At 38.5% G+C, this 12364-nt stretch overlaps 1 protein-coding gene across 4 annotated transcripts in view; it reads left to right on the forward strand.

The window, feature by feature from the left end:
• ALG5 (ALG5 dolichyl-phosphate beta-glucosyltransferase) overlaps positions 1 to 8604 on the forward strand; it is a 91835-nt gene extending 83231 nt beyond the window's left edge. For 3 of the 4 annotated variants that reach the window (XM_080661877.1, XM_080661878.1, XM_080661879.1), the window contains 2 exons: positions 6650 to 6735; positions 8104 to 8603. In XM_080661877.1, coding sequence (XP_080518003.1) covers positions 6650 to 6735; positions 8104 to 8219 — 202 coding nt within the window. In that variant the 3' untranslated portion in view covers positions 8220 to 8603. Of the gene's footprint in view, positions 1 to 6649; positions 6736 to 8103 lie in introns of all 4 variants that reach the window. The other variant, XM_080661876.1, reaches the window with a different exon arrangement.
• Positions 8605 to 12364: the final 3760 nt, after the last annotated feature.

Raw genomic sequence — 12364 nt, forward strand, 5'->3', positions numbered from 1 at the left:
TGTATTGATTTCTTTAGTATTGTAAAGTGGCCTTCATTGTCTCTTGTTATGGCCATCACTTTGAAGTCTATTATGTCAGATATTAGTGTTACTAACCCAGCTTTTTTTTTTTAAATATATTTTATTGATTTTTTACAGAGTGGAAGAGAGAGGGATAGAGAGTTAGAAACATCGATGAGAGAGAAACATCGATCAGCTGCCTCCTGCATACCTCCCACTGGAGATGTGCCCACAACCAAGGTACATGCCCTTGACCGGAATCGAACCTGGGACCCCTCAGTCCACAGGCTGACACTCCATCCACTGAGCCAAACAGGTCAGGGCTACCCCAGCTTTTTTTTTTTTTCCAATTTCATTTGCCTGAAAAATTTTTTCCATCCCTTCACTTCATTCTCTGTGAGTCTTTTGACCTGAAGTTAGACAGCATAGGGTCATGTTTTCTTATCCATTCAACTACTCGATACCTTTTGAATGGAGCATTTATGCCATTTACATTTAAGGTTATTGATAGGTACTTATTTGTTGCCATTCTTACTCTTTATGCCTATGTTTTTCTCTTTCTATTTCTTCTTACACCATTTCCTTTAGCATGTACTGCAGTGCTGGTTTGGTGGGAATAAACCCTTTTAGCCTTGTTTTGTCTGCGAAGCTCTTTATTTCACCTTCAATTTTGAATGATAGCTTTGCTTGTTAGATTAGTCTGGGTTCATTCCCTTGGTTTTCATTACTTTCTATACTTCATGCCACTCCCTTCTGGCCTGAAGTGTTTCTGTTGAAAAATCAGCTGACAATCTAATGGGAGCTCCCTTGTACGTAACTTTCTGTCTCTCTCTTACAGCCTTTAAGATTCTTTGTCTTTAATGTTTGCCATTTTAATTATTGTGTGTCTAGGTATGGGTCTTTTGAGGTTCATCTTGGCTGGGACTCTCTGTGTTTTCTGAACTCGGGTGACTTTTTCCTTTACCAGGTTAAGGAGATTTTCTGCCATTGTTTCTTCAAACAGTTTCTGTATTAGTTGCTTGGATTCTTCTCTTTCTGGTACTCCTATCATGCGAATGTTGTTTCATTTCATGTTATCCCACAGCTTCCTTAAACGCTCCTACTTTTTAAATTTTCTTCCCCACTTGCTGCTCTGAATGTGTTTTTTTCATCCCTACCTCCTAATTCATGGGTTTGGTTCTCAACTTCTTCTGGTCTACTGTTGAATTCTTCCAGGGTGCTCTTTATTTCAGCTGTCGTTCCTCATTTCCAGTTGAATCTTATTTATTCTTCCAACCTCTGTTTTCATGTTTGTATAGCTCTCAATAAGTCCTGTAATATACTCCTTAATTTTCTTATAATTCTCATTACCTTGCTGGTATTTCTCACTGAATTATTTGAGCACCCTTATTGCCATTACTCTGAATTCTTTAACAAATTGCTTGCCTCCATTTCATTTAATTCCTTTTCTGGCTATTCCTCCTTTTCTTTCATTTGGGGTTGTTTCTTTGTCTCCCCATTTTTGCTGTCCTTTTGTTTCTTTTTCTATGTAGTAGATCAAACTGCTATGCCTCCCAGACTTTGTGGAGTAGTCTTTTGTAGTGTTTTGTGGGACCCAGTGGTGCAATTTCTTAGATCTCCTGAGCTGCTTGCTTTAAGAAAGTCTCTTGCTTGAGTTATTTGGGTTCTCCTGTTGTGGTTGTGTCTTGAATGTTATTGTTCTGTTCATGGATGGTATCTCCTCTCAGGCTGGCTGACTGTGTGGTTCACCCCTGACCATGTCAAGGGAGCAGTTGTGGAGGTGTGGTCTCCAGGTGTTTTCTCTCCTCCCTTTGATATAAGTCTCCTCCTCAGCTGGAATTCAGTTGGTAATTCCAGGTGAATGTTCTCCAATTTAGTTATATTTCCAGTCTGGTCCTCAGCTGGAATTCAGTTGGTAATTCCAGGTGAATGTTCTCCAATTTAGTTATATTTCCAGTCTTGTCTCTGGGACAAGGTGCATGACAGGTCTGCCTATTCAACCGCCATTTTTCTGACTTTTAACATGGCTATTTTTCATATGTTTTATTGATTACTCAATAGACTATCTAAATCTGGAAACTCCCATGTCCTTTACTTCTGAGAACTGTCCTTTAATAGTTTATTTGACAATCTCCTCTCTTTTCTCTGTTTTCTCTTATAAAACTGAACCTCCTTACTGTTTATATAATTTTATCTTTTCTCCTTTCTTTCTCTTTTTCTTTTGGGATTTCAATTTTACCATTTAACCCGCCTTTTGAATTTTTATTTCTGCTCTCAAATTTTTAATTTCCTGTAACTTTTCTCTTCCAGTGTTCATTTTTTTATTCTGTTGTTTTATGATTATAACATCTTCCTCTACTTAATGTGTTATTTAAAACTTTAACATTTATTACTTTCTCTGCATTGTTTCCGTCCTCCAGTTCTCTGTTTTTGTCATTAAAGTCTATCCTCAGATGTCTTTATTATGGTTCTAAAAAAGCTCATCAGAAACTCTGTGAAGGGTCAAAGCCTCTGGTGGACTAGTAGATTTCACTACAGATTAAATGATGGGGCCATTTTGTGTGGGAAACTTCCAACTATCATTATCTTTTGGGTTAGTCATTTTCACTGAATTGGGATCCTTTGATCTACGGCCTAGGAGACATGAACTAACTGGAGGAAAGGAAAATCCACATTCCCTGATTTTCTGGGAATCCACTGTTTGTACCCTCACTTGTTGACATCATTTGAGGCCTCTGGTGCCTGAAACTGGGGGGCTCTGCGCCTATTAGCCTGCTTCTAGGCTTCTCCCACTACCATTGTCTACTTTCCCTAATTACCACTTGTCCCACTTTCCAACTTTCAAAAAATATATTATTGTTATTTCCTCCTCTCTTCTGGTGTTTTTATTCCTTCATTGTTATTTTAATTTTAGTGGACTTACAGGTAAGATCAATAGAGTATGTGAATGTCTGTTGTGTTTAAAGGAATCTTAACATACTCTTTGTTCTCCTGGAATGTATCAGTTTGTTAGGTAACAGGTATACCATGGAGTGAGTAGGAAAAGAAAACATGGTAGCTCCCCAACATTTGCAAAAGCCATGAAGGAATAACCCTTATACGGATTTTCTGAATTTTAATTATAACATTTTCTTTGGTAACAGATTGCTCTTTTACCTATAACATGGTTATGTGAAGTGTAATTTAAAACAATAAACATCTTACTGTTTTCTAAAATTTTTAGGAGTGTATAAGAAAACATAATTGTCCTTTCAGTTTTTTTTAATGTAATTTCACTTAATCAGTGCTTCCCCATCACACTTCTTTTCATCATTCTTATGTTTTATGTCTTTCATAAGTCACTGCCTATGCCTGATATCCTTAGAAAAATACTTAATAATCTTGTTCATAAGAATAATCTTGTTCAAGAATGAATATTATTTTTTTAAATATATTTAATTGATTTTTTACAGAGAGGAAGGGAGAGGGCTAGAGAGTTAGAAACACCGAAGAGAGAGAAACATTGATCAGCTGCCTCCTGCACACCCCCTACTGGGGATGTGCCCGCAACCAAGGTACATGACCTTGACTGGAATCGAACCTGGGAACCTTCAGTCGGCAGGGCCGACGCTCTATCAACTGAGCCAAACCATTTAGGGCATATTCTTGAATATTATTAAAGCTAACTCAGACCACTAGGTAATTTTTTGCTTTTGTGTTAAAGGAGAGAGTTAAGGATTAAGCACCAGGCATAATATTCAGAGTATTTCCTTCTTTCATGAGTGTCACAATTTTAGTTAAAATGAGTTTTACATAGTTCTTTTACAAACACAAAAAACACTTTTATATATTATTTTATCCTCTCAAGTAGATATTTTACTATGATAAGAAAAAGATTAAGTGTTTTTAAAAATTATTTTCACCATAGCTGGTTTGGCTCAGTGGATAGAACATCGGCCTGTGGACTGAAGGGTCCCAGGTTCGATTCCAGTCAAGGGCACATGCCCAGATTGCAAGCCCGATCCCCTGTGTGGGGGGACGTGTGAGAGGCAGCTGATCAACGATTCTCTCTCAGCGTTGATGTTTCTCTCTCTCCCTCTCCCTTCTTCTCTGAAATCAATAAAAACATATTTTTTAAAAAATTGTTTTCACATTGAATTATCCAAATATTTGGGATTTAAACTAGTTGGATATTGGATGGTGGTGTTAGTATTGCCAAGAAAACAAAACTCCAAATTCTGGTTGTCTGGGATCAGGGAAAACAAATAGAAATGGGTTTTGAGCACTGGAAGTTTGAAGTGTGTTCCATGCAGTCTGGAAAGTAGGGTCTTAATGACTCAAGGATGAACATCTATGCTTTAGAGACAGTTAAAAGGGTGTGGAGAAGTATAGCACAGGTAGGCATGCTTCTCTTTTTTATCTTAGTGACAGTGAAAGGAAGGATTTGGTTGAGAAAAATTTTTAAGTAGATTTCAGGAAAACTGAGTCAGGATTCAAAAACTATAAGGAGAACAGATTTTACTATACCAAGGGGCTGATTGAAGAGGAGCTTTGAGAAAGAACCCATCTCATGGATAGAAGGAAGGATAAACTGGGAATTCAAACAAGAGATGATTTTAACATTGTATGTAAAAGCAAGACTATATTTAATTCCTATGCATGTATTTAATTATATTCAAAGGGCATTCAGACTAGTTTATACTGGCTTTTCACTTTTAGTAATTATTGATACTGTTATTATCCAGGATGGCCTGGGGAAGGGAAAAGGAAAAGACAGACCCTAAGGACCCTGTATTTAGTAAAGAAACCTTGATCTTTTGGTAGAATTGTGTAATCAAGCAACTCTAAAGTCATTGAGAACATTCTGTCCAAAAGCTTCTCAGAATTCTGTTTTATCAGCTCTCTAAATCAGTTGAAAATGCTCTCGATTCTGTACCTTGAGTTAGTTAAAACTGGGACTGAAAACCATCAGTCATGAAACTTTCCGAAATTAAATGTTTTCTTAGGGCCAGCAGGCTGTTTTTATCCCAGGGAGTTTTGGAGTTGTGGTAGAGATATTTCTCATTTAAGTGTTATACAGTGACACCAAATTATTTTATTTGCCTTAAAGCTCCTGAACTGCTTAGATTTTATTTGATCTTACTAGAGGCCTGGTGCACAAAATTCGTGCGGGGGGGTGGGGGGTGTCCCTCAGCCCAGCCTGCACCCTCTCCAATCTGGGATCCACTGGGATCAGGCCTAAACAGGCAGTTGGACATCCCTCTCACAATCCAGGACTGCTGGCTCCCAACTGCTCGCCTGCCTGCCTTCCTGATTGCCCCTAACCGCTTCTGCCTGCCAACCTGATCACCCCCTAACCACTCCCCTGCCAGCCTGATTGATGCCTAACTGCTCCCCTGCCAGCCTGTTTGCCCCTAACTGCCCTCCCCTGCAGGCCTGGTCACCCCTAACTGCCCTCTCCTGCAGGCTTGGTCACCCCTAACTTCCCTCCCCTGCAGGCCTGGTCCCCCCCAACTGCTCTCCCCTGCAGGCCTGCGTCCCCCCCAATTGCCCTCCCCTGCAGGCCTGGTCACACCTAATTGCCCTCCCCTGCAGGCCTGGTCCCCCCAAACTGCCCTCCCCTGCAGGCTTGATCACCCCCAACTTCCCTCCTCTGCCAGCCTGGTCAACTCTAACTACCCTCCCCTGTGGGCCTGATCGTCCACAGCTGCCCTCCCTTGCAGGCCTGGTCCATCCCAACTGCCCTTCCCTGCTGGCCATCTTGTGGTGGTCATCTTGTGTCCACATGTGGGCAGGATCTTTGACCACATGCGGGCAGCCATCTTGTGTGTTGGAGTGATGGTCAATCTGCATATTACTCTTTTATTAGATAGGATAGAGGCCTGGTGCACGGGTGGGGGCCAGCTGGTTTGCCCTGAAGGGTGTCCTAGATCAGGGTAGGGGTTCCCTTGGGGCGTGGGGTGGCCTGGGCGAGGGGCCTGTGGTGGTTTGCAGGCTGGCCACGCCCCCCGGCGACCCAAGTAGAGGCCCTGGTATCTGGGATTTATTTATCTTCTACAATTGAAACTTTGTAGCCCAGAACGGAGTCAAGCCTTCTGCTTGCTCCATGGCGGCAGCCATTTTTTTGGGGGGGGATTTATGTATCTTCTATAATTGAAACTTTGTAGCTTTAAGCGGAGGCCTGGGCCGGCCAGGGTGTGCAGAAAGCTTGGCTTCTTCCATCACCGGGGGAAACCCTAACCTCCTGCTCTTTCCAGCTCCGTGGCTGCCGCTGTTTCTGTTTGGATTTATGTATCTTCTATCATTGAAACTTTGTAGCCTTGAGTGGAGGCCTAGGCCGGCAAGGGCAGGCGGAAAGCTTGGCTTCCTCCATTGCCTGGGAAACCCAAGCCTCCTTCCTGTTCTCTGTGGCCATAGCCATCTTGGTTGGGTTTATTTGCATTTTCGCTCCTGATTGGCTGTTTGGCGTGGCTTGTGGGCGTGACTTGTGGGTGTAGTGGAGTGATGGTTAATTTGCATATTACTCTTTTATTAGATAGGATGTCAATCTGACCATCAGTTTGATGATAGAAGCTTTATATCTGCCTTTCAAGTTTTTTTAAAACATGCCAAGGTAGAGATTTAGTTACACTCTTTTTAAAAATAAATACCAATATATTTTGTATTCCAGGGCATTTGATGTAGAACTGCTTTACATAGCACAGTTCTTTAAAATTCCAATAGCAGAAATTGCTGTCAACTGGACTGAAATTGAAGGTGAGTACTATATATTTAACTTAAGAGGGGTAGGGGATACATGAGAAAATACAGGTGCCCATTAAAGACAGTTGGTTCTAATGTTCCTCCTTCCTCCATCAGGGCCTCCTCAGCTGTCTTAACTCTGAGAAGCAGTTCCATAGAGCATACTGCCTGCTGCCTTATTGCTTTCTACATTTTTTCAGTCTTCGGGTCTTCACTAGGCCTGCCGTCCTGCCCAAGAAATTCAGTAAAACTAGCTACAAAATACAAGATCTGAGTTTAGAAGTGAAAATATTTTTTCTTTCTTTCTTTTATTTTATTTTTTTTTTAATTACAGAAATTTAATTTTCACAGTTCTGGAGGCTAGGAAGTTTTAAACAAAGGTCCGGCAAGGAAGGTTTCACACGGAGGCCTCTCTTCTTGACTTGTAGGCAGCTGCCATCTTGCTGTGCTCACATGATTTCTTTCTTGTGCACACACAGGGAACTTGATTGTCTTATGAGATAAACTGTATTATTTCCATCACCGTTTTTTTAGTATTGTGTTATGTCATCACTCAGTGATGGCCATATTGCAGGGCCATCTGAAATTTTCACTTTAGATCCTCCCAAATTTCACTTCACTTCAGGATGTTTAGTTTTTCTTGTTTTCCACAGAAAATACTTTAACATTGAAGATGTTTAATTCTTATGTCCATCACTTATAAATTATGTGGATATGATAATTAACTTGATTTTGGTAATCATTTCACAATACAGGCAGTCCTTGGGTTACGTTGGATTCGACGTACGTCTTTTCGTGGTTATGTAGCCCTCCCCATTTATTTATTAAAAAAAAAAGTTCCATCATTTCGACATATGTATATATGTGCTTTATGTTTTTTATTATTTATTTACCACAAGTAAATGTCAGGAATTGAAGACAATTCCAAGAGTGAAATCAAGAAATATAAAATATTAAAACATGCTCAGAGGTGTATTTTATATAGTTACCTGGACTTGGCACATTGCCACTTGGAAATTACAGGACAATTTTAGCTGATTAAGAGCCTTTGTTAGAATTAGAACAAAAATTAGGTTTTTGTCTTAGATTTCTTATCACAGATTATTAATCTATATTTGTATTATTTGTGGAGGTATACTTGATTTTCTATAGTATATATGAGTCTGAAAAATGGTGTTTAAAACATGAAAATTTCTACCCCCAAAATCACTTTTAAATGAACAGATGGACATAAGGGCTTAACATACATACATAATATAAATAAAATTAAGGTGCCTAGAAGCTCCCAAAAGTCATGTAGACTGACTACTAAAATTAATTGTAAATGGATGTATTTTCTCCTGAGTTTAAATCAATTTATTTTTAATTATTATTTAATCGCAGGTTCTAAATTAGTTCCATTTTGGAGCTGGCTACAAATGGGCAAGGACCTACTTTTTATACGACTCCGATATTTGACTGGTGCCTGGAGGCTTGAACGAACCAGGAAAATGAATTAGGTTATTTGCTATTTTTGATTATATTATGTATTATTGTGATATTATTTCATTTGAATTAAAATTTTAAATAAAGCTGAGATAAGCCTATGCCATTGTCTACCTTTTGATAATTTTCAAGAATTCACTGTCATAAGTAAAAATTTTTATATATCTTTTGGACAAAACAAATTTTAAGGTATTTGTTTTAAAAAGTCTGCTTTTCTTTTGCTTTAGCAATTCTGTTTATTTAGATTATCACTATAGCCTGAGAAATACAATTTTTAAGAAATACAGAAGCAATTATTTCTGCTCTAAGGTACCTTGCATAATTCTCATGAACTTAAATATAAACCACAACCATGTAACAGTGTTTAAAGATTTAAAAATAAAGTTAACAACTCTGGCCAAGTGGCTCAGTTGGTTGAAGAGTGGTCCCGTGCACCAAAAAAGGTTGTAGATTTGATTCCCAGTCAAGGCACATATCTAGGTTGCACGTTCCATGCCTGTTTGGGGGTGCATACAGGAAGCAACCAATTGATGTTTCTCACATGCATTTTTCTTTCTTTTTCTCCATTCCTCTCTAAAATCAATAAAAACATATTCTCAGGTGAGGATTTAAAACAATAACAAAATAAAGTTAATATATGTTTCTTTTATTTTTTATTTTCTTTTATTTTTTTTTCCATTTTTAAGGTATTACATGTGTACATATCTTCCCATTGCCCCCCACCACTCCACTCACCCCCCAGTGTCTTACGTCCATTGGTTATGCTTATATGCATGCATACAAGTCCATGCATTGATCTCTTATCTCCCCCACCTCTCCCTAACCTTCCCGCTGTAATTTGACAGTCTGTTTGATGCCTAACTGCCTCTGTATCTATCTTTTTGTTCATCAGTTTATAATGTTCTTTATTATCCACAAATGAGTGAGATCATGTGGTATTTTTCTTTCATTGACTGGCTTATTTCACTTAGCATAATGCTCTCCAGTTCCATCCAAGTTGCTGCAAATGGTAAGAATTCCTTTTTTTATGGCATCATAGTATTCCATTGTGTAGATGTACCATAGTTTTCTGATCCAGTCATCTGCTGACGGGCACCTAGGCTGTTTCCAAATCTTAGCTATTGTAAATTGTGCTGCTATGAACATAGGGGTGCATATATCCTTTCTGATTGGTGTTTCTAGTTTCTTAGGATACATTCCTAGGAGTGGGATTACTGGGTCAAATGGGAGTTCCATTTTTACTTTATTGAGGAAACTCCATACTGTTCTCCACAGTGGCTGCACCAGTCTGCATTCGCACCAGCAGTGCACAAGGGTTCTTTTTCTCCACATCCTCGCCAGCACTTATCGTTTGTTGATTTGTTGATGATAGCCATTCTGACAGGTGTGAGATGGTATCGCATTGTCGTTTTGATTTGCATCTCTCGGATAATTAGAGACTTTGAACATGTTTTCATGTGTCTCTTGGCCTTCCTTCTGTCTTCTTTCGAAAAGATTCTATTTAGGTCTGTTGCCCATTTTTTTATTGGATCATTTATCTTCCTTTTATTAAGTTGTATAAGTTGCCTGTAGATGTTGGAGATTAAACCTTTATCAGTGATAACATTTGCAAATATATTCTCCCATATAGTGGGGTTTCTTGTTGTTTTGTTGATGGTTTCATTTGCTGTGCAAAAGCTTTTTATTTTGATGTAGTCCCATTTGTTTATTTTCTCTTTGGCATCCATTGCCCTAGGAGCAGTATCAGTGAAGTTCTTTCGGCATATGTCTGAGATTTTCCGGCCAGTGGATTCCTCTAGTATTTTTATGGTTTCCCGTCTTCTGTTTAAGTCCTGTATCCATTTTGAGTTTATTTTTGTGTATGGTGTAAGTTGGTGGTCTAGTTTCATTTTTTTGCAGGTATCTGTCCAATTTTCCCAACACCATTTATTGAAGAGACTGTGTTGACTCCATTGTATGTTCATGCCTCCTTTGTCAAATATTAATTGGGCATAGTGGTTTGGGTCGATATCTGGATTATCTATTCTATTCCATTGGTCTATATGTCTGTTCTTGTGCCATTACCAGGCTGTATTGAGAACAGTGGCTTTGTAGTACAGCCTGAAATCTTGTATTGAGATCCCACCTACTTTGTTCTTCTTTCTCAGGATTGCTGTGGTTATTCGGGGTCTTTTTTTTATTCCAAATGAATTTTTGGAGAGTTCTTTCTATGTCTGTGAAATATGTCGTTGGTATTTTAATGGGGAGTGCATTGAGTCTATAGATTGCTTTGGGTAGTATGGACATTTTAATGATGTTGATTCTACCAATCCATGAAAATGGTATGTTCTGCCATCTGTTGACCTCTTCCTCTATCCCTTTTTTCAGTGTCCCATAGTCTTTCGCGTATATGTCTTTTACTTCCTTAGTTAAGTTAATTCCTAGGTATCTTAATTTTTTTGGTACAATGGTAAATGGGATTGCTTTTTTAGTCTCTCTTTCTGTAAGTTCACTATTGGTGTATAGAAATGCCATAGATTTCTTGGTGTTAATTTTGTATCCTGCTACATGCCAAATTGATTTATTAAGTCTATTAATTTTTTGATGGAGTCTTTCGGGTTTTTTATGTATAATATCATGTCATCTGAAAATAAGGACAGCTTTACTTCTTCTTTTCCAATTTTGATGCCTTTTATTTCTTCTTCTTGTCTGATAGCAATGGCTAGTACTTCCAGTACTATGTTGAACAGGAGTGGTGAGAGTGGGCATCCCTGTCTTGTTCCTGTTCTTAGGGGAAATGTTTTAGTTTTTGCCCATTGAGTATGGGTTTATCATATATGCCTTTTATTATGTTGAGGTATGATCCTTCTATTCCCACCTTGTTGAGAGTTTTTATCAAGAAAGGGTGTTAGATTTTGTCAAATGCTTTTTCTGCATCAAATAATAAGGACTATGTGATTTTTATCTCTCAATTTGTTTATGTGATGTATCACATTTATTGATTTGTGAACATTGTACCATCCTTGCATTTCTGGGATAAACCCTACTTGGTCATGGTGTATGATCTTTCTGATGTACTGCTGGATCCGATTTGCTAGAATTTTGTTGAGGGTTTTGGCATCTACATTCATGAGGGATATTGGCCTGTAATTCTCCTTCATTGTGTTGTCTTTATCTGGTTTTGGTATTAGGGTGATGCTGGCTTCATAGAATGAGCTTGGAAGTGTTCCTTCCTCTTGATTTTTTGGAATAGTCTGAGGAGGATAGGTTTTAGTTCTTCCTTGAATGTTTGGTAAAACTCCCCTGTGAAGCCTTCTGGCCCCAGGTTTTGTTTGCTGAAAGCTTTTTGATGACTGCTTCAATTTCTTCCATAGTTATAGGCCTATTGAGCTGTTTAGATTCTTCCTGATTGAGTTTTGGAAGGTTATATTTTTCTTGGAATATGTTCATTTCCTCCAGGTTGTCCAGCTTGTTGGAATAGAGTTGTTCATAGTATTTTTTAACAATCCTTTGTATTTCGGTGGGGTCTGTTATTATTTCACCTCTTTCATTTCTGATTTTGTTTATTTGGGTCCTCTTTCTTTGTTTCTTTGTGAGCCTAGCTAGAGGTTCATCAATCTTGTTTATCCTTTCAAAGAACCAGCTCTTGGTTTTGTTGATCTTTTGTATTGTTTCTTTGGTCTCTATGTCATTTATCTCCTCTCTGATCTTTGTTATTTCCTTCCTCCTGCTTACACTGGGCTTTTCTTGTTGCTCTCTTTCTAACTCTTTGAGTTGTAGGGTTAGGTAATTTATTACCATAGTTTCTTGTTTTTTGTAGTAGGCTTGTAGAGCTATGAACTTCCCTCTCAAGACTGCTTTCGCTGTGTCCCATAGATTTTGGATTGTTATGTTTTCATTGTCATTTGTTGCCATGATGTTTTTATTTCTTCCTTGATCTCTCTGGTAACCCAGTCATTGTTTAATAGAATACTGTTTAGTCTCCATGTGTTAGATTTTTTTGGATTGTTTTTATTGTAGTTGATTTCCAGTTTTATGCCACTGTGGTCTGAGAAGATGCTTGATATCATTTCTATCTTCTTGAATTTGAAGAGACTTTGCCTGTGTCCCAACATATGGTCTATCTTTGAATATGACTCATGTGCATTTGAGAAGAATGTGTATTCTGTGGCTTTGGGTT

This window comes from Plecotus auritus, assembly GCF_963455305.1.
Source record: "Plecotus auritus genome assembly, chromosome: 3".
In the NCBI taxonomy this organism is placed as follows: Eukaryota; Metazoa; Chordata; class Mammalia; order Chiroptera; family Vespertilionidae; genus Plecotus; species Plecotus auritus.